The sequence below is a fragment of the Pseudophryne corroboree genome, chromosome 2 (genome assembly GCF_028390025.1).
Source record: "Pseudophryne corroboree isolate aPseCor3 chromosome 2, aPseCor3.hap2, whole genome shotgun sequence".
In the NCBI taxonomy this organism is placed as follows: Eukaryota; Metazoa; Chordata; class Amphibia; order Anura; family Myobatrachidae; genus Pseudophryne; species Pseudophryne corroboree.
Window position 1 is genome coordinate 227939241 of NC_086445.1, and position 23780 is coordinate 227963020.

General features: G+C 43.3%; 1 protein-coding gene across 2 annotated transcripts in view; it reads right to left on the bottom strand.

The window, feature by feature from the left end:
* Positions 1-1957: 1957 nt before the first annotated feature.
* Positions 1958-23780, bottom strand: part of NXPH4 (neurexophilin 4) — a 436473-nt gene continuing 414650 nt past the window's right edge. For both annotated transcript variants that reach the window (XM_063952425.1, XM_063952426.1), the window contains exon 2: positions 1958-3524. In XM_063952425.1, coding sequence (XP_063808495.1) covers positions 2793-3524 — 732 coding nt within the window. In that variant the 3' untranslated portion in view covers positions 1958-2792. The remainder of the gene's footprint in view (positions 3525-23780) is intronic.

Here is a 23780-nt window from a genome sequence, read left to right on the forward strand (position 1 = left end):
GAATAACTGTAACTGATTACTCTCTAGATCAGCGATTCTGAAACCATGTGTCCCTGTTGGTTACTCGGTGTGTCACACAACAAGGACAGCAGGTGCCAACAAAAGGACAGGACCTGCAGGACGGCCAATTAACAGACCAAGGTGAGGAGAGTGTTCTTTCCAGCTTCCCCCTTTCCAGTTATGAACACGCCATGGACACGCTCTGGCCAATCAGCAGACCAAGGGAAGGAGAGTATCCTCTCCCTCTCTCCCCTATGCTCCACTGGTTGCTGTGCAGACTTTTAAAAATAATGGCCCTCATTCCGAGTTGTTCGCTCGGTATTTTTCATCGCATCGCAGTGAAATTCCGCTTAGTGCGCATGCGCAATATTCGCACTGCGACTGCGCCAAGTATCTTTGCTATGAAGAAAGTATTTTTACTCACGGCTTTTTCATCGCTCCGGCGATCGTAATGTGATTGACAGGAAATGGGTGTTACTGGGCGGAAACACGGCGTTTTATGGGCGTGTGGCTGAAAACGCTACCGTTTCCGGAAAAAACGCAGGAGTGGCCGGAGAAACGGGGGAGTGGTTGGGCGAACGCTGGGTGTGTTTGTGACGTCAAACCAGGAACGACAAGCACTGAACTGATCGCACAGGCAGAGTAAGTGTGGAGCTACTCTAAAACTGCTAAGTAGTTTGTGATCGCAATATTGCGAATACATCGGTCGCAATTTTAAGATGCTAAGATACACTCCCAGTAGGCGGCGGCTTAGCGTGTGTAACTCTGCTAAATTCGCCTTGCGACCGATCAACTCGGAATGAGGGCCAATGTCCCATCTGTCCCGCGGTTTCCTGCAGCATCATGACATTGTCACAGAGATGAGAAAGGAGCAGGCTACAATGGATAAAGAGAATGGTGGGTACAAGGGGTGTTTGGTATGTAAGTAATCACTGAGAGTGTGTGCTTTGGGGACAATGGGCCCCTATCAGAGGTGGAAGCAATGACAGTGCTTGCACAATTGAGAAGTTTTCTTTGTACTGCTCATGAGTCACACCGCACAAGCGGGTCAGTCAGTTAGCAACAAGGGCTGGAAGCAGTGAGGATTCCCCTCTCGTGGTTGTCTATGACACCCATAGAGTGGGCATATAACCTGTGGCAAGCGCAGCGAGCCACCGAGCCCCCTGCGCGGTGAGCGCAGCAAGCCCACAGGGGGCTTTGATGCGCTCACCCCCCGCCGGCATTCTGGAGACCGGGATCCTGGGGGCAGTATGGTGATCTCCGGGATCCCAAACGCCAGTCTCCCAATATCATCCCGCTGGGAGGTATGTGGGTTCTTTCCATGGTTTCATCATTTGTGAAAACGAAAGTGTGTATTTTTAAAAAGGCAATCCAGTTTGTTTTATTTGTCTATCCCAGATCATAAAATGAAAACAATTGTCTACCTGACTTTTTCTTGAACTTTGTTACATAATAAAAATCTTGGGGAGAAATTCAGATCTGATCGCAGCAGCAAATTTGTTAGCTAATGGGCAAAACCATGTGCATTGCAGGGGAGGAGGGAAGAAATAAAATTTTCAGGGAGAGTTAGATTTGGGTGGGTTATTTTGTTTCTGTGCAGGGTAAATACTGGCTGCTCTATTTTTACACTGCAATTTAGATTTCAGTTTGAACACACCCCACCCAAATCTAACTCTCTCTGCACATGTTATATCTGTCGTCGTCCCCCCCTCCCCCCCTCTGCAGTGCACATGGTTTTGTCCATTAGCTAACAAATTTGCTGCTGCGATCAGATCTGAATTAGGCCCTTGGTCCAATATGCATGATAACTGGAATGTCCCTGTGGGCTATTGTTGTTGGAGATGCCAATCTGATACATATCTATCAAACATTAATTTGGTAATATGAAATGTTTTCACTTTGACTATTGTAACTCTCCTCCACTTCTATTCATGCAATTGGGAGTCAAAGAAAGGCAAAATGTTATTAAGTTTAATAAACATGGATGGCAGAGATGATCCCCAAGAAATTATTAATTCAGAATAGTAATAAATGCATATACAGTATATAAGTGGTAAATGGATGGCTTCATAAAAACAATGTGTGCTTAGCAAGAGATACTCTAAAGTGTTTTTATAAATGTAACTCCAATATCAAAAGTGTTGGCCAGAAAGTGTTGTCAATAATCAATCTTTAATCTGTGGGCATCTGATATCTTCCATGCAACGACTGATGGTCCTGCTGTGCACTCTTGAACATATGAAAAATAAATAAATAACTAATTAGAATTGTTATTTAATTTGACTACTGCAGAAAGTTTATGTTATATATTCAGAGGTTTATCGTTGTTTGCTTTGTTGTGCTGTCTTCGTTATGGTGTATTCTTTTGTCACACATGTCATATTACGTTCTCATTCATTGCACTGTTATGAACATTTCAATAGGATCACTTTGCCTTTAAAGAGAAGAAAAATTATTGGCAACAGGTTCTTATAATACTATGGCGGTCATCAGAAAGGAGAGCAGGTGTATAGTCAAAATCTTTAGTTGATGACAGAAGGTGACCTTGATATTCCAGTTTGTTACTTAGCAGGTCAGACAGTTCTAAGAATTTCAGGGACAGCTTCATGCATTTCTTGTTATTTCACTATCATTTTTTACTTTAGAGAATTATTTTTATATGATATGTGTTGTGGAACTTCTTTCACCAGTTACTGCGTTATAGCGGAACCTACCACAGACCCTCACTCCTTGAATTATTTGTTCTCCCTCCCACATAAACTGGTTTGCTGATTTCCCTGTCAATGGATTCATCAACCAAAATACGGGTTGTCATTCTGAAAATTATAATCCGGGCACACCTTCTGCACCAGCTTGTAGTCAATACTGTAGAAGGATATGAAGATGCAAATAACCTTGAAGGGTTTAGCACAAAGCCATGCAGCATGACTCTGGGTATGTTCCATGTAACAATTTTTGGCTGGGTCATAGAGGCAGGGTTTGTTCTTCAAGGCTTTATTGGTGTTTTCATATTCCACCCTACAGTTGAAAGTCTTAGTTTCTCTGGTATCCAAGGTAGACTGCTGAAGGAGCTCAAACTCTACTACTTTTGTAGGTGGGACAATACTGACAGACACATTGCCAAGGCTAGATGAATTGTGCCGAAAGTAGACACTGAACGTCCCATTTATGTGGTCAACAATCTTACCAGTCACCAGCAGACTGAACTTGACAGTTTTAATGTTAAAGTAGAAATCCCCCCATCCAAAGATCTTCCTGGTTCTCCCAGTTTTTAAGGAGGGCTTGCGCTTAGCTCTTTGACCAATTCCTCCCGTGAGCATTGTCTGATTCTTGCTCCATTCCCATGGGGTGAGAGGAGATTGCATGGGAGTTTTTGCTGCCTTAAAGGGATCAGTGGTGAAAACCCTTGACGGGTGGAGAGAGTGAGGCTTATTTGTACCATATGGTCCATTCTTCACCATTCCTGTTGCTCCCAAGTCCAGGTATCCTAACGTTTTTGTCATATGGCCTTCTAAACAGAGCACCTAAAAAGAAACAAATTCACATATTAATCATACCTGCCCTATATTTTGTTTAAAATTTTGATTGAGTACAGATCCTACAGATGCTACCTGTACAAAACTCATGTCATGTCATGTCATTATATATTAAAATATACTGAACTCTGCAGTGGGGTAAGGTAAAAAAAAAAAAACATGATAAATTGTATATTGAGCATTACTGTGTAATGATTATTTGAAAAGCTTTAGCGTTACACAAGTGTTTGGTTGCTTAAGTTGCAAGAAATCAATCAAGGATGGCATAATGGTTGCTTAATTCATTTAAATATTGAAACAATTTACAACAACAATGCAATAATCATTATTTTGACATTTTTTTAATTATTTGTAAATTGCATCTGGAAGGAACAAACACTGCTAATAAGTTTGTTCAAAAACATGGATACATTTATGTCTATGGTAGGCACCCCTGGCGCTTGTGCCAGAAGGTGGTAGTCCGGGATGTTCTGAGTTGTGCCTGTGTGGTCAGTCCCTCTCCTACAAGATGCTCTGCGCCTCCCCTTCTACTACACCTCCTTCCCTCACAGAGAAGACTTTTTTTGTGCACTAAACCCTCTAGACCCTGCCCCTAATTTATGTAAATGTCTGTATATGTTGTAATTGTGGTGGCACTTCAGAAACTTTTTGGGATTATAATGTTGCCTGGCACAAAAAGAGACCTTATATAATTACTGTGTTGGTTACAGGCTATATGGTACTAGTTAACCAACTGTGCAGATTGGAGACTCTTTTGTGTACCAAAACACATGGCACTAACTGTAGTTTCAAGATCCCACTACATGCATTCCTACAGGAACTCTGTGAATCATAAAATGCATGATCTGTTATGTAATAATTCAATAAAATGCATGTACTGTGCACTGTGCCTTCCAGTAAACATAAGACCCTACAACACAACTAATTAGAGAGTAGAAAAGTAAACTTAACCACCAATATTTATACAATACATTAGCATACTACCTATATTAAAATCTAAATTAAAATCTGGATTGCATATACAGTAGGCCAAATAAATGTAGGAGGGGCAAGGTATGAACTAGAGAACTAAGAGATTCTGACTTTGTGATTGGTCCTCCTGCTCATACCTCCACACTCCACCACCATTTTTAAATTGCAAAGAGAATCAGAGCAGCCCTTGTGGTTTCAGATAGCGGACGTCAGACAAACATTTGTTGTAGGTCATAGATCAGCTTTAAAGATAAGTACAGTAGTAAAGTCCTTATGCAATTTTGACACACAAATTGTTGTTAATAGGAAAAAAATATGCCATTATAGTAGTGAAATAAATACATGTGTGCATTATCTTTTCTTTGAATTTATAATGTGCATAAAATGCATAATTTGTTAACCAGCTTTAAATATTTGGCCTGGAAGACACAATTAAAATGACACAATGGCACACAGAGAAAGATATATTATGGGTGGTGTATTCCAGAGGCAGAAGCATGAGCAAGAACAAAATTAAGTGATAACTCCCAAAGGAAAGATTTATATTTATATTGGCTTCCTTGGGAAAATTGCTAGTAGCATCCATATTAAATGAGCCCAGCAAATATCCTATTCCTGAGACTGAATTATTTCACAGAGAGTATGTGATTAGGAATTTTAATGTGCAATATTTAAATACAGATTGTATCCCTATGGGGTGGCCTAATATTAAAGAAAAACCATAACCATGATATAAATGTATACTTAATTACTTTTTAAAATATGTGTGGCTTCTCCCACTACCAATCTTTTTTATGTGCATGGCTGAAATTGTCTGATATTAGAAGTATCAACAAATTAGGTCTGCATGGAGTATCCACTGTGCATGATGGCAGACCCTGGTTATACTACAACTTGAAGAACGAAAGAGTAATGACCAAATTAGGAACTTATTGTGGGTGTGGAATTCCAATATATGTACTAAACTTGCATATGTACCTATGATTAGCAATATATTTTGATTGACTTAATATTTGGCATGGAATGAACATAAAGAATACATACCTAAGGAACACATTAGTCATTTCATATTAACAGATCTACTGTATGTATGAATTGAAGTTTAACAGTGTCCCATGTGAGCAATTGTGCTTAGTCTGGAGTTGTTGTTTTTTTTTTTTAAATTATATATGAAGAAGTATTTGGATACAGACTGGAATAAAGGGAGTCAAGATGATATTTAGATAGGGGAATGCATTACTGTGATCTTAACAGAAATACAGACGTGAATTAGGCATTTTCTATTTACTAATGGAAATTATTGCGTGTAAGATTTTACTAGGAAATTAAAGATGAAGTGGCAGATATACAGTAATATCCGAGTAGTTGAAATTCTGGTCTTAGCAGACTGTGCACATTGTTGTTTTAGTGCTTTACTCCAACAAGAAGTGCTACTGTTCCTTTGACTTCTGACATTCTACCAAAGTAGCAGTTGATCAATTGTATCTTATTCTCCAGCAATTTATAGTACACAGCTATTGTTTGGCATTTAAGATACTCTCTTTTCCTGTATTCAGGGCCAGATCATTGTTGAAATTATGCTATTATACATTCCTGTTCCTGTGTCCTAGCAACCAGTGTGCATTCTTCAGTTCCTGTGCTTCTGCTACCAGAGCAATTCTGAGTTCCTAACATCCAGCCACCAGTGTGCAATCCAAAATTCCTGCTACTTATGAAGTGTGTACTTATGAGTATCTGACACCCTGCCAGTGTGTAAACAAAATATCCTGCAACTTTGTGCAATCCTGAGATCCTGCTACCATTCAACCAGCGTGCAATCTTGAGTCCCAGACATATTGCTTCAGGTGTACATATCTATCTTCCTGACACCAAAGTGCAGTATTGGGTTCTTGATCCATTACTGTGTAATCCGGAGCTCCTGACACTGATCCACCAGTTTGTAACCCTAAGAACCTGACACCAGTGTGCAGTCTTGAGTTACTGACAATCAGCCATCAGTGCATAATCCTAGATTCCTGCCTCCCACATATAATCTTAAATTCTTGCCACCCTGCCAACAGTGTATAATCTTGCGTTCTGATACTAGTTCATTTCAAGAGTTTTTGGCACTCTTTCACCAGTGTGCACTCCTGAGTATCTAACTCATCAGTGTTCAATCCTTAGCACCTAGCCAATCAATGTGCAAATCCTGTGTTTGTAACACCCTGCTATCAGTGCATAATCATGTGATCCTGCCACTGTGTGTGATCCTGAGATTCTGCCACCCTACTATCAGTGTGCAATCATGAATTCCTGACATCCTGCCACCAGTGTGCAATCCTGAGTTCCATGCATCCTGTCATCAATATGCATTGCTGAGTTCCAGACGCCATGCTACTACTGTCAGCATTAAGTCTTATGTAATTTCAAACTTATTAAACAATTGTACACCTTCAACTATGTCTGTCTCTTTTCGCAACTGACCATTAGATTTAGTAGTGATGGTCTAATAGGTTGTATGGAGAAAGGAAATTTCTGAGGTAACTGTAGGCTGCATGTAGTATGGGCAGGTGATTGGATGAGAGAGGAAAAAGAGTATTACTGAAATCAGAAAACTAAACAAGGGCTAAAAAAAATATTGAATAGAAGACTTGGTTTACCTGGGAAAGGCTAATAAAGAAGGTCAAGGAGGGTAGTTTGGTTGCAAATTAAGAATGCAAATACTCAATTATGACACTGAAATCCACCAAGCTGATAGCGTGGATATCGGAAGATAAGAATTGTGATAGTCAAGTACAGAAATGTTCAAGGAATTGGGATGATCCCGCATGATAAATCACAGTAACAAGCAGAGAGAGAGTTGAATATTTGAATAGTATGAACTTTGACAATGGGAGCATGAGCGCAGAAAAAGTTGGTAGAACTGTGAATTTTGAAAGTTACTGGAGATAGGAGATATGTTAGAGATTTGCTGGATTTCTATAGTTGGAAGGGAAATTTTCTGTCAGGCACAGTAAAAATGTGAAAAGATTTAAAATTACAAACTGTAGTGTGACTTGTGTGCATATTGATTAGTTCTACACTAATGGAAGTATAGTGACCATCTATGAGATGGTTCCTCCAATGGGATATGGATTACATATTTAAATGTCATTAATTATTAAACTTCAGTCCAGCATTACTCTGTAATTCAATTGATTTGATTGAAAACCACTAAAACAAAGACATAGGATAGCTCTCAATATCTTAGTGCAATCAAATTACACATGTTTAGCTCAAAGAGTTAAATATTACCTAGTATACAATCAGATTGATGCATTGTACATGTTCCACTTTATCAGAATACAGTACGTTGTGTTTGCAGCAGGAATAATTGGCAAAGGGTCCCTACTGTAATTCAATGTAAAACATGCAGTATACTCATAGTACCACATAGTATCGTCTGCCTAATCTTTGCAGCCCAAGGGTTAAATCGGATTTCTGTAGTGTTATTAATCTAAATGAACTGTATGGGAGACGGTGGCAGGGCTGGATTTGCTGATGCATCACTGACTGCTATAAGTGGAAGGACTGAGAGATAGAGAAGGTGATTGCAAGATTGTTGAGTAAAGGGGATTGAGTAGTATGATGAGATGTCGGTGAAAGATATTGTAAATCTAGGGATACTGTTATAAAAGGATAATAAGAAAGACAGTTTTCAAAACTTTTTTGGTGTTTGATAGGTTTTGAGTGACAATAGTCTAAGACAAATAAACAAGTGGAAGCAATAAGGCAGAAACTTAGCAAATTACATTGTCCAGGGCAGTGAGATAGTGAATACAATTGTGGATATGGCTGGGGGATGGTAATTTTGGCAGAATTCTATGGAAGGAGTGGTGTTTTATAGAGTTCTAAAAACATAATAAAGCTGAAAAATTGGGGTTGGGGCGGGATTTGGGGTTTTTCATGGTTCTTCCAAAAAAAGTTAAATAAAAAGATATATATACTGTACTGGGGCAAAATGGAACAGAATCAATAAAAATATATACTGTATTGTAAAGGAGGTGTAGAAGAAAAAATGTGTCAAAATCAATAAAAATGCATAGAAGGGAGTAGAGGAGAGAAAATGGGACAAAGAAATATATACAGATTTTTTTGTGGTTGTTGTACAGACCACCTGTATCCATCTTGTTTTTAAAAATGATTTGGCTCTCATGCAAAAGTAGATGTCCTTGTGTGGCCTTAACTTGGGTTTTAGACCCCTGACATATACACTATGTAGACAAAAGTGATTGGACACCCCCCCTACCCTCTCCGCTCAAGCGAAATGGTGTGCTCCTGCAGCAGACATGTGTCCGTGAAGGTATAAAATGGGTAGAGGGGCACTGATTAGATAATTTGCTAATGAAATGGCTTGCCGGAAGGAGCTAACCGAGTTAGAAAAGGGGATCATCATAGGCTGCGCGATCTCATGTTTTCAGGGTGACGCTGGACTGGTATACAGAGAATTCAGTAACACGGATGGACTGGCCAGCTCAGAGTGTATATCTTAACCCCACTGAAAACCTCTGGGACGAATTGGAGTGACAGGTGTGTTCTAAACCGACTTGACCTTCTTCAGTGTCACAGTTGGTGACTGTACTTAAGGCAGAATGGCAAAACATACCACCTGCTGTTGTCGAGGAACTTGTGGACAGTTTGCCAAGAAAGGTGTCGACTCTGCAGTAATTACTGCACTTGGTGAACCTAAGTACTGACATCAATAAAATCTTGTTGATCTATTTGCTGTCAGTGTCTAATCACTTTCGTCTACATAGTGTAGTGATACCCCTTTACCTTTTTCACACTAAAAACCAGGGTCCAACATGTGTTACTGAACATGGTTTGATGATGAATCACAGCTGCTGAAGCCGCGTTCACACTGCAGGCTGGACCCGGGTTATTGTCGGGTTGACAATGCTGCCTGATCTGCCGCCACCTGGAGATGGACATCATCTCCAAGGACAGCTGATCTACCTCTCAGTTCCTTTTAGAGTGTCCTTGGTCGAATGACCAAGGTCACGCCTTCACACTACACTCTACCCAGGTTGGTCCCAGGTTTAACCCTTGATTACGGACCCAGGACACAGAACCTGGGTAGACCCTTTCACACCAAGCCAGGATCGGTATGACCTGGCAATATTTTGGGTCAAAAGCTTGGTGTGAAAGGAATATTATATAACCTTAACATATAGTAATTCCTAAACATTTGATTTATTCTGTAACATGTTTAGTCAGTCTTAGCAGAGGCAGTCTTTATTTTGTACAACTATTGCTTGAAAATAAAAGTGGCCTATAGGTATATGGCCAGTGGTGTCACTAGGGAGATGTGAGGTGTGCGGACTCCACGGGTTGTCACCATTATCGTGAGGTCATCATGCAGCGCCCAGTCACTGAGGAGGAGCTGGCAGTGTGGCCATAGTCTCTTGGTCATCTCCAGGAGTGCTGGGCATGCCCCCAGAGTGATGAAAACATGTTTATTTGGTGCACTGGGTGATACCAACCCTAGTGAAGCCACTGTATACGGCAGATCTGTAAGTAGTAAATTATATGGAAGAAATCTTACCCCATAGCTGAGGTGCCACGCCAAAATATATTTTCTAAGGCAAAAAGAACATGTGCCCTCACCAATCAGTACCACTTCATCCCAGCTACCTCTTTCACCCCTTCTAACCAATATTCAATAATGTTAATGATAGAAAGCAATGTAAATCCCCCTATACCCATACTAATTTATTATTATTATTACGCTATATGCACACACACATATTATTATTATTATTTATTTATTTATTAACAGTTTCTTATATAGCGCTGCAAATTCCGTTGCGCTTTACAACCAGACACAATGATAAGACAAAACTGGGTAATAACAAACAGTCAGAGGTGGTCATTCCGAGTTGTTCGCTCGTTGCCGTTTTTCGCATCGCAGCGATTAGGTGGAAAATGCGCATGTGCATGGTACGCAGCGTGCATGCGCCAAGTAATTTAACACAAAACTTTGATGATTTGCGACATTTTTACAACGCTCGAGTGATCGTAGTGTGATTGACAGGAAGTGGGTGTTTCTGGGCGGCAACTTGGCGTTTTCAGGGAGTGTGCTAAAAAACGCAGGCGTGCCAGGTAAAAACGCAGGAGTGGCTGGAGAAATGGGGGAGTGGCTGGCCGAACGCAGGGCGTGTTTGTGACGTCAAACCACTAACTAGACGGACTGAGGTGATCGCAATCTAGGAGTAGGTCTGGAGCTACTCAGAAACTGCAAGGAATTATTTAGTAGCAATTCTGCTAATCTTTCGTTCGCTATTCTGCTAAGCTAAGATACACTCCCAGAGGGCGGCGGCCTAGCGTTTGCAATGCTGCTAAAAGCAGCTAGCGAGCGAACAACTCGGAATGAGGTCCAGAGGTAGGAAGGCCCTGCTCGCAAGCTTACAATCTATTGGAACTAATGAAAATATTATTCTCACATCAATAAAAAATGTTGGAATATTAAATGTGGTCTGGTAACTAATATCAAGGGGTCTATTTTTCAAAGGCAAAAAGCCTTAAATCCTACGAATACAGGATGTTGTCACAGGAATTAGGGCGATGAGCGGATTCGGTTTTACTCGGTTTTACTCGGTTCTCAAAACCGAATCTTATTGGCTCACTGATGTCACGTGTTTTGGATAGCCAATAAGATTCGGTTTTGAGAACCGAGTAAAACCGAATCCGCTCATCACTATTATTTATCAAGCCCCAGAAGGTGGTCAGTGCATATTTAACACAATTTAAGACAGCAGTGGTATCTATACTGACGTCTGTTCTCCTATGCCATATCCTATGCTATTGGTTGGCGATAGCAGGCGTGAGAAAATAGGAAAATTATGCTTTATTATAAAAAGAAGCCTTTTTTCTTTTAATTTAAAAAAATTCAATAAAAAAAAAAAGATAAATATTAATATTTATTAATGAAATCTGCTAACCTGATGAGGAGACCAACTTACAGGTGCAGTGCACGTGTTAGAGCCGCCACTCACATGCACAGAAGGGGCCCCCAATTGGATAGTGATGTGGTAATCCTGTGCTTAATACTGCTGGCCAGTGATTTTTATTTTGTTTCTAGATAAATAGGCTCAAAAAATAATTTCTAATCCTTAGGATAAGCAGTTGTAGGAAATAGGTCATTTCAGATCTAAGTCATAATAAGCCACTTAGTACCTCTTGTCATAAAGCAGTTTAATAACCAAATAAACAGATTTAAAAGGTTTAAAGAATTTGTTTGTCATGTGTACAGTACTGCGAGATTAATATTTACTTTCAATCATGGTCTGCCTTATACTACTATAGTCGGTGGCTTTAAGCCACTCAGAACTTGTAGTGCCACAGACAACACAATGGGAAATAATATTTTTTTATTACCCAAAAAGTTGGAAGATACAGTATGTTTAAAGGAAGAGATAATGTACGTTTTGCAAAACTTGTTAGATGCTAAACATTCCTCTTCAAAGGTCTAGCCACACTCCCTCCAGTGACGCTGCTAAGGGATATTGCATAGGACCCCACATATGCAAATGGGATGAAGTTAAAATACCGGCTGTTGGGAACCCGGCGTTCAGGAGACCAACGCCGGAATCCTGACAGCTGGTGAAATACCGCCACATGGAATCCCGACCTCGGTATTCCCACTCGGGTGATGGGGCCACCAGGCCTGAAGCATAGCGAGCGCAGCGAGCCAGTGAAGGGGACTCGCTGCCTGGGTTCCGACAGACGGGATGCCACTGTCGGTATACTGAAAGCCGACATCCTGTCTGCCAGTAAAACATACCGATTCCATGCAAAGGCCAGCCCTGTATACAAGGTCGGACTGGCCCACAGGGGAACAGGGGAAACCACCGGTGGGCCCCACTGCCTGTGGGCCCTCCTCCTCCTCTAGGGATCAGGTTCCAGACTATCCTAGTGCACTTGAATTATACATTATACTTATGTTACATTATGCTTCACAAGAATATGGTTTATTATATATTTACCAAGGGGAACAGAACATGTACTCTGTAATGGTTAGCCAAACCTCTGAGGTGGCTGGCCACGCCCCAGTGGAGCCTGGCCACACCCTTAAGCATGGGCCCCTACATCAGCATTCCCCCGGTGGGCCCTTCATGCCCCAGTCCGACACTGCCTGTATGTACAGCAAGAGAAAGATATTTCAAAAAGGTTTTTATATTTAAGCATTTCACTTGCCTTGCAGTCCACAATATTGTACACTCTGCAGAAAATATAATGACTATCTTGCTATCCTGTATAATGCAAAGCGCAGAAGACTTTATTTGTGAAGTTCTCGCACAAAGCCTAGGTATGACGCTAAGTGGTACCACACCTTTAAATATCAAATTAGTTTCTCTTTTTCCCGGCTTATGCCTCTGATCATCTTCCTCTCACACACTGCTAGCGCTGCGAAAACGAAATGACAAGGAAAGGAAATAGACGACAAAAGGGAAAAGGTTACAAGCTTGCCTGTCTAATCTGCCTGGGAGACAGCGAGATGTAACGAGGGGACCTGAACGGTGGGTCAGCCGCTCATGAATTTCATGATTCCTGCACACAGCTCATTATGAGGGATTGATCTGAAACCTCTTAAACAGTCTCCGGAGAACATTAATGGGACTTGGTTTAGGCTTATATTATTAACCTGCTATCTGCCATTGTCTAGCTAATATAAATGTATTGCAATACCATATGTCCAAACCTCATTATTACAAAGTTGATATATTATCATGCATTTCCTTCCACAAATTATACTCTGAATTACTGCACTCCTCCATCTCCTCTGAAAAACCATCCTCACCGTTTGCTTTTTCTTGCAAAACTACACATAAAGAAGTATATTTGCTCAATTACTGTTAAATGATGAGTAATTTCTTATGCAAAGATTCTTATTAATGTACAGAGTTCTAATCATCTTTTAATTCCTAGCAAATTCATTGACGTAAAATTGTAGAAGAATGAATGGTATATTGTATAACTTTAGACACCATTCAATTTAAATTTGCCAATTTTTTTCAGAACAAATCACGTTGATTAACTGCTCTTCACCCTCATTCTATTATAATAAAACTAGTGGAAGAAAAGGACAACCGGGCTGCATCTAATAACTATTTAATGTCATTTTAACCCTTAGCTGTCCCCTTCAGATAGCATGAATTTATCGACTGAAAAACTTGTTTAAAAAAATGCAAATGTTTTAAAACTTCTGTTTTCCTTCTGTGCTTTATGTTAGGGAGATAACACAGCTATATGGTGCTTCAATTAACCATTAGAGTGAAGGTACATTGGAACTGCTCAAATCACCTTTTACAGTCAAGAGCAACTGGAAGGTGCACACTGAAGTGTTTCCCCAGAGTCAAAACACTATCACTGGCCCCTAGCTCTGCTTAATGTGAGGAGGAAGGGGAGGTAGCGGGGTAAATGAGTTCCACCACCTATCCTTTCAGCCCTGGGGACAATTCATCTAGTTCAGTGGAGTGCAGGCACCAGTTTGTTTAGGTGGTAGGGGCTGTTTGCCCCACACGCTGGGGCCTTTTTGAGCATACATGGACTGGCATACAGTTGGCGGTGTTGCCACATGGGCCCCCATTGGGCCTTCATGTCCAGGTCAGTGCATGGTTTTGAATCCATATCTCCCAACATTTTAGAAATGACTATGACCTCTCATGTACAGTGCTGTTGAGAGTGCTGCCAACCTGGGTAAAATTTTGGAGGCGTGGTCTAATTGCGGAAGGTGTGGTCACACCCCCTTTGGAAAAGGGAGAAGGTAAGAGAGTGTGGGGGTGGTGGCGGACTGGGGCCCCTGTCTGGTCCCTCTAACAAGCCTGGCCCTGGTAATTAGTATCAGCTCGATCCCTCTTGGCAACCCACATGTGATCCATTCACCGCAGTGGCAAGTTCCCCCCCCCCCCAACATTTCTCCACCATCGGGACACTAGGAACTGTGGGTAGGACAGGAAGTAGTACCCGAGAAGTGGGACTGTCCCACCGAAAATTGGGACAGGTGGGAGGTATGTTATTCTACAGACCTTCTGTACCCTACAGAAACCCAAATACACAGGGATCTATTCATGAAGCAGTGAAAAGTGTGGAGAAGTGAGCCAGTGGAGAAGTTGCCTATAGCAACCAATCAGCATTGAAGTAACATTTATAATTTGCATATTGTACAGAGCAGCTGATTGGTTGCCATGGACAACTTCTCCACAGGCTCACTTCTCCACTTTTCACTGCTTCATGAATAGACCCCCACAATACCTAATACATAAGTATTAATACATTGTAATGTCCAATAGTGTGTTCCTCTATATAAGATGCAAAGCACATATATATTATACATATATTAATACACAGTATGTACACACCATAAAACTCGGTATTTGTCATTTTAAATAATGTACAGCATGTAAAAAAGAAATGAACTTTTAACAAAGTACAAATTATTTTTGAGCATTACAAACTATTATATAAAACTGTAGTGAGAACATATTATACAGCTCCCAAAACTGATTTGGAAAGTCAATATTGGGTTAGTACATACAAGAGCACTCACATGGTGAGTTTTCTGCCCGGGATTGATTTCAATTAGGACCATGCCATTGACAGAAGCACCTTATAAGTGGTAAAATATTTCTGCCTTCATTATTTTCTTTAATGCTAGTTTTAATTAGGTATTTTATTTTTGCTGCCTGGCAAATAAGCTCAGAAAAGTCTATTTCTCAGTGATTTATCCTCTTCTTATTTGCACCATTTATAAATTATAATTGGATGAACAAGAGACCTTTTAACTGTAGTTAGGGATTCCAGCTTTTGGTTTTAACTTAAAATGGAAAAAAATCAAACACTTTCCTAGTTTTTCCCGTTAAAACTAAAATTTCCTGAAGTAGGATTCCTCTGTGGAGCTTAGAAGGCCCTTTGCGAGCAGCCGGTCTGCACTGGGACTGCTGAAGGCCATGATGCAGCTAATTCTTATATGCCCATTTGGTTGTGCGTGCAGTCAACTTAGGAGCCAATGCCGTGTACTACTCTGTGGTCATTGGTACAGCCCATCTGCCTCCAGCTGTGGTGAGACTGCAGATGGTCCTGAAGCCCCATGCGTTCCCCATAATTGTCAATCTGTGCCACCAGTAGAGGCTGGACCTGGGTACTTTATATCTCTTCTCTGTGTTCCTGACCAGCACCTGCGCATGGTGGAGTTTCCTTAAAAATACTGCTCACATAGACAGGGAGCTACCTTTAGCATGGAAAAAATAAATAAATAAGTGAGACAGGGAGGAGACAGAGAAGAATGAGAGAGAGAGAGACTGTGTATCAGTGCACTTAGGGGGTCATTTCGAGTTGATCGCTAGCTGCAGTCGTTCGCTGTGCAGCGATGAGGCAAAAAATCAGCACTTCTGCGCATGCGGCGCAATGCGCGCACGCAACATACTATTACAACGAACTATGTAGTTTCACACAGGGTCTAGCGAAGCTTTTCAGTCGCACTGCTGGCCGCAGAGTGATTGACATGAAGGGGGCGTTTCTGGGTGGCAAATGACCGTTTTCAGGGAGTGTTCGGAAAAACGCAGGCGTGCCAGCAAAAACGCAGGCGTGGCTGGGTGAATGCAGGGCGTGTTTGTGACGTCAAAACAGGAACTGAACAGTCTGAAGTGATCGCTAGCGCTGAGTAGGTCTGAAGCTACTCTGAAACTGCACAAAATTATTTTGTAGCCACTCTGTGATCCCACTTCTGCTAAGCTAAAATACTCTCCCAGTGGGCGGCGGCATAGCGTCTGCACGGCTGCTAAAACTGCTAGCGAGCGATCAACTCGGAATGACCACCATAGTTATTACACCTTTTGCAGCTAAATGGGGTGGGTAACACATTCTCCAGGTGACGGATGAACAGGGGCACTGGCAGTTAAACTGAAGGGTGATGAAACGTATGATCAATCATCATCACCCTTCAATTAAGCAGACTGTATGTCTCGTTCACTGGCTACAGCACACACTGTATGCAGGTAGCCAGCTGTGTGTGACAGTGTGACCAGCAGCATCAGCCACCACACAGTGAGATTGTTTGTTGCATACACCTACAGTATATATATACACAGTGCCTTGCGAAAGTATTCACCCCCCTTTGTATTTTTCATGTTTTGTTGCCTCACAACCTGGAATTAAAATGGCTTGTTTGAAGGTTTGCATCATTTCATTCACAGAACTTGCCTACAGCTTTGAAGAAGCATACAACAAATAGGACAAAATAACAGAAAACTTCAGCGTGCATAACTATTCACCACCCTAAAGTCAGTACTTTGTAGAGCCACCGTTTGTGGCACTTACAGCTGCAAGTCGCTTTGGATAAGTCTCTATGAGCTTGCCACATCTTGCCACTGGGATTTTTGCCCATTCCTCAAGGCAAAACTGCTCCAGCTCCTTCATGTTGGATGGCTTCCGCTTGTGAACAGCGATCTTCAAGTCTGACCACTGATTCTCAATTGGATTGAGATCTGGGCTTTGACTAGGCCATTCCAACATATTTAAATGTTTCCCTTTAAACCACTCGAGTGTTGCTTAAGCAGTATGCTTCGGGTCATTGTCCTGCTGGAAGGTGAACCTCCGTCCCAGTCTCAAATCACAGGCAGACTGAATTAGATTTTGCTCAAGAATATCCCTGTATTTAGCACCATGCATTTTTCCCTCGACTCGAAACAGTTTACCAGTCCCTGCTGCTAAAAACATCCCCACAGCATGATGCTGCCACTACCATGTTTCACTATGGGGATGGGTGACGGGATAGCATTTTCCTTGGTGGCCGAAAAGTTAAATTTTAGTTTTATCTGACCAGTGCACCTTCCTCCATACATTTGGGGAGTCATCCACATGCCTTTTGGCAAACTCAAAACGTGCCTTCTTATTTTTAACACTAAGTAATGGCTTTTTCTGGCCACTCTTCCATAAAGCCCAGCTCTATGGAGTGTACGGCTTATTGTGGTCACATGCACAGACACACCAGTCTCTGCTGTGGAACTCTGCTGCTCCTTCAGGGTTACCTTTGGTCACTGTGCTCCCTCTCTGATTAATGCCCTCCTTGCCTGGTGTTATGATTCCCGTACTCCAGACCAGAGGAGATCGTATGGCTGAGGTCAGAGTACTGGGAAGATATGCTGGTTGTGGGAGCAGGAAAGCCTAGTAACCCCTGGCGCCCTAACTCCATTGTCTCGCCCGTGTTATCAGAAATCCCCTGCGAGACTATGGTTGCTTGAGCCCATGGCAGCCGCGTTCGAAGGGCGGATTATGTCTGCCCAACCCCGATGCCCCCTCAGGTCTTAATGGGAGACAAAGGGAAATCCGAGACAGGGTGATAACAAGGGGCCCTCTGACTAAGCAACCAGGCCAGGGGTTACAAGCTAACTAACTAAATCAAAAGGTATGTGCGGACTAGCCGCCAGGGAAAAGGACAACCAAAGATCCACTGATCCGTTACTCCTATCCAGCACCGCTGGATACCAGAGTGGATCAGGGAGAGCGGAATCCTCCGCAAAAGCTCCAGGACACAAATATACTAAATAATAAACAGTAAGCGGACAAGCCGCAACACACGGCTGCGCCGTGACTCACGAACACCACAGGATGTTAAAGGTGCTCAGTCAGACTCCAGGAAAAGATGACAAATCTCTGAGTACAGGACCACTGAGGACAGGAACAACCGGCTTGAGCAGGACTGGATACTTTCTGCAACTGACATAGGCAAACAGGAAGCTGCCGACACCGACTTTCAGAACTGGAGGACAGGCAGAATCCACTGGAACTCAGGGTAGGACACGGGATCAGACACAGGGACTGACACAGGAATCCACACAGGGACTGACACAGGAATCCACACAGGGACTGACAAGAACCAGCTCAAACTTAAAGCAGACAGCAAACCAAGGAATATCATCAGCATCTGCTAACTGCAGTGAGCCAGCATATATCAGAGAGGCCTAATTAATTATCTCTAGCAGCTGGCCTGCTGCACGACTAAGCTGACAAGATGCAATCAGCAGCCAGATGAGGCTGAACACATGGGAACAAGCTGCAATTGCACAGACTCACCAGCGGCAGCAGACAAGAGTAATCCAAAACAGAGCAATGGGAAATCCTGGCATGCAAGACAACTAAATAAACATAAAATAGGAATGAACCACTACCTGTGGTTCATAACAGTATCCCCTCCTTAAGGGTGAGCTCCGAGCACCCCATGACACCCACGGGGAACATAAACAAAAGTATAACATGAAATACAGAACAAAACTGCAAAACAGGAATGAGCCACAGCCGTGGCTCATAACAGTACCCCCCCCTTGAGGAGGGGTCAAAAGACCCCAAAATTCAGACTATCCAGAACAAGGGATACAAAAAAAAAAAACCTGACACATTGGTCTAACAGACACGAAAACAGAAACAAGCTGCAACCACAGCTTGTAACAGTGCCCTCCCCTTGATGGTGGCCACTGGACACAAGACAAGGGAAAAAAAATCTTTTTTTTTTTTTTTTATCAAGGCAAGAGTCAAAAAATTATTTCTTTTTTTTTCTTCTTCTTTTTACAAAGCTCTTTAGGTCTGACCAAGGTAATTCCCCAAACATTGTCTGAACTGATGGTACCACCCAGCAAGGCTGCGTTCAAATCAGAGACAGGTCTCTTACCCTTGGGAGCTGAACTTTCTGGTAAAGTACTATTATTAGAAGAAGTAGTCAGAAAAGCACATCCTGCAGTCACAACAACGGGCTGAGACTCCTGTGCCGAGTTTACAGTATTTTGTGGACTCTCAGCAGACAAGACGGGTGATTTAGAGGAACTTGAACCAATTTCTTTGGAACCATATCTTTTAATAATTGCATCACTGAATGCTGGGGGATCCTGAAGAATGGGATCTTCAGCTTTCATTAGGCTGGTCGCCCACTCAAAAGGCTCTCCTCTAAAAGAATAAATAAGATAGAGCACAAGGTTCTCTGGAGTGATGCCCAGAAATGGTCTAGACAACATAATAATGTAATAGTGTTTGTAAAGCGCCAGAAATTGGGCTAAGTCCCCATCAAAGATTATGGATGTTGAGATATCAGAGTCAGGATCTGTTTCCTTCTCATCTGACTGACTGGAGTGCTTTGCTAGGACCTGGTCACTATTGACCTTACTCGAGGCTGAGACTCTCTGAACCCCACCCGGGGCTGAGACTCTCTGAACCCCACCCGGGGCAGTGACTTTCTGAACCCCACCCGGGGCAGTGACTTTCTGAACCCCACCCGGGGCAGTGACTTTCTGAACCCCACCCGGGGCAGTGACTTTCTGAACCCCACCCGGGGCAGTGACTTTCTGAACCCCACCCGGGGCAGTGGCCTCCGGGAACCCCGCTGGGGCAGTGGCCTCCGGGAACCCCGCTGGGGCAGTGGCCTCCGGGAACCCCGCTGGGGCAGTGGCCTCCGGGAACCCCGCTGGGGCAGTGGCCTCCGGGAACCCCGCTGGGGCCAGCACCTCGGATTCTTTTACTGGGACCGGGTCGTTGGCCTCCCTGACTGGGATCGGGCCATCGGCCTCCCTCTCTGAGTCGATAATAATCGAAAGTTCTCCCGGGACTATGACTTCCGGGACTTTTGCTGAAGCAATAACGTTCAGATCCTCCACTAATGCTATGCTTCTTAAGTTCTTTCCTGGGGAAGCGACTTCTAGACCCTTCTTTGGGGCTGCGTCTCTCGAGACCCCACTTGGGGATATTACTTCAAAGATCCCTTCTGGGGTTTTGCTTCTCGAGTTTCCTTCAAGAACTATGGTTTTAGATACCCTTTCTGAGGTTGCGCTCCTCAAGTCCCTACCTGGGGTAACAGCTTCTGAGACCCCATCTGGTATGGAAACCTGAGCTACAATATTTGATGTCCCTCTATAAGCTTGGGCATCGGGTACCGCTCCAGCACTCTGGGCATCGGGTACCGCTCCAGCACTCTGGGCATCGGGTACCGCTCCAGCACTCTGGGCATCGGGTACCGCTCCAGCACTCTGGGCATCGGGTACCGCTCCAGCACTCTGGGCATCGGGTACCGCTCCAGCACTCTGGGCATCGGGTACCGCTCCAGCACTCTGGGCATCGGGCACCACTCCAGCACTCTGGGCATCGGGCACCACTCCAGGACCCTGGGCTACGGGCACCACTCCAGGACCCTGGGCTACGGGCACCACTCCAGGACCCTGGGCTACGGGCACCACTCCAGGACCCTGGGCTACGGGCACCACTCCAGGACCCTGGGCTACGGGCACCACTCCAGGACCCTGGGCTACGGGCACCACTCCAGGACCCTGGGCTACGGGCACCACTCCAGGGACTTGCAACTCCGCTTCCACAGGAACCTCAAGAGAGGAGAGAAACATTCTCTTTTGATTCCTGAATCTATAATGGGGCTCCCTTGCCCAAGGACCCCAATTATAGGACAGAGAGCTTTTTTGTGTGGGTTGTGTGACAAGTACCTCTGCCACAGTAGAGACAGGAGTAGGTCTTGTATCATGACTCAACTTGGCCAGAGGGCAAGACTCGTCACCACACTTTGGCTTGCGCAACTCACAGGTCTGCAGATAATGGCCTAAACCCCCACAATATAGGCATAAGTTTAAGTTTCTGCGACGCAGACGCTCCTCTTCTGAGAGCCTGGGCCGCAGAAAACTTTTAAACTTTTTCTCTTCAATTAAACCAGAGGATTCTCTTGTCACCATACTGTGAACAAGAGTCTCTTTAGAGATAGATGTACTCTCAACGACTTCTGGCAAAATAAGCAAGATTTTAGTCAGAAGGTTTTGCAGTTGCTTTAGGGATTGCTGCAAAACTTCAAGTCGCTCTGGTCTCAAAGCACTGAATACAGAGTTCAGGGCTGCGAGAGATGCCTGCAGGGCTTGCATAGTTGACATAGGAGGATTTAAAACTAGACAAGACAAGACAAGACAAGACAAGACAAGACAAGGCAAGACAAGGCAAGACAAGGCAAGACAAGGCAAGGCAAGGCAAGGCAAGACAAGGCAAGGCAAGACTAAATTTTGCTAAACAAAACAAGACTTTTTTTTTTTTTTTTTTTTAAAACACCGGACTGGATTCTAAACACCGGACTGGATTCTAAACACCGGACTGGATTCTAAACACTGGATTGGATTGGATTCTAAACACCGGACTGGATTCTGCACACTGAATTCTAGACAGGACTGGATTCTAGACTAAACACTGGACTGGGCCAAAAAAGAAAAAAAAGTTTTATTTCTTTTTTGTGGTATGGCTGATGATAATGTTATGATTCCCGTACTCCAGACCAGAGGAGATCGTATGGCTGAGGTCAGAGTACTGGGAAGATATGCTGGTTGTGGGAGCAGGAAAGCCTAGTAACCCCTGGCGCCCTAACTCCGTTGTCTCGCCCGTGTTATCAGAAATCCCCTGCGAGACTATGGTTGCTTGAGACCATGGCAGCCGCGTTCGAAGGGCGGATTATGTCTGCCCAACCCCGATGCCCCCTCAGGTCTTAATGGGAGACAAAGGGAAATCCGAGACAGGGTGATAACAAGGGGCCCTCTGACTAAGCAACCAGGCCAGGGGTTACAAGCTAACTAACTAAATCAAAAGGTATGTGCGGACTAGCCGCCAGGGAAAAGGACAACCAAAGATCCACTGATCCGTTACTCCTATCCAGCACCGCTGGATACCAGAGTGGATCAGGGAGAGCGGAATCCTCCGCAAAAGCTCCAGGACACAAATATACTAAATAATAAACAGTAAGCGGACAAGCCGCAACACACGGCTGCGCCGTGACTCACGAACACCACAGGATGTTAAAGGTGCTCAGTCAGACTCCAGGAAAAGATGACAAATCTCTCAGTACAGGACCACTGAGGACAGGAACAACCGGCTTGAGCAGGACTGGATACTTTCTGCAACTGACATAGGCAAACAGGAAGCTGCCGACACCGACTTTCAGAACTGGAGGACAGGCAGAATCCACTGGAACTCAGGGTAGGACACGGGATCAGACACAGGGACTGACACAGGAATCCACACAGGGACTGACACAGGAATCCACACAGGGACTGACAAGAACCAGCTCAAACTTAAAGCAGACTGCAAACCAAGGAATATCATCAGCATCTGCTAACTGCAGTGAGCCAGCATATATCAGAGAGGCCTAATTAATTATCTCTAGCAGCTGGCCTGCTGCACGACTAAGCTGACAAGATGCAATCAGCAGCCAGATGAGGCTGAACACATGGGAACAAGCTGCAATTGCACAGACTCACCAGCGGCAGCAGACAAGAGTAATCCAAAACAGAGCAATGGGAAATCCTGGCATGCAAGACAACTAAATAAACATAAAATAGGAATGAACCACTACCTGTGGTTCATAACACCTGGTCTGTGAGTTTTGGTGGCTAGCCCTCTCTTGACAGGTTTGTTGTGGTACCATGTTCTTTCCATTTGAAGATGATGGATTTGATGGTGCTCCGGGGATCATCAAAGATTTGGATATTTTTTTATAACCCAACCCTGACTAGTACTTCTCAACAACTTTGTCCCTGACTTGTTTGGAGAGCTCCTTGGTCTTCATGATGTGATGCCTCTTGCTTAGTGGTGTTTCAGACTCTGGAGCCTTTCAGAAAAGGTGTGTTTATACTGACAGATCATGTGACACTTAGATTGCTCACAGGTGGACTTCATTTCACTAATTATGTGACTTCTGAAGGTAATGGGTTGCACAAGAACTTTTGAGGGGCTTCATAGCAAAGGGTGTGAATACATATGCACATGCCAATTTTCAAATTTTTATTTATATACATTTTTCTCATTTCACTTCACCAACATAGACTATTTTGTGCAGATCCATCACATAAAATTCAGATAAAAAAATAAATAAATTCAATTACAGGTTGTAATGTAACAAAATAGGTAAAAAGCCAAGGGGGATGAATACTTTAGAAAGGCACGTGTGTGTGTGTGTGTGTGTGTGTGTGTGTGTGTGTGTGTGTGTATATATATATATATATGATAGATAGATAGATAGATAGATAGAAAACAGTAGAGCGGGTAGCACTCACAGATGCTCTCTGCATTATATGGTGATCACTGATGTTCTCTGTATTATACTGTATGTCAGTCTCTACGATGCTCTTTGGATAATATAGCTGTCATGGTGTTGCTCTGTGGTGGGTGCAGTAATACAGTACAAGCAGCAATATTTACATTTCAGTCTTGAAACAGCTGAACCTGTATTCAAAA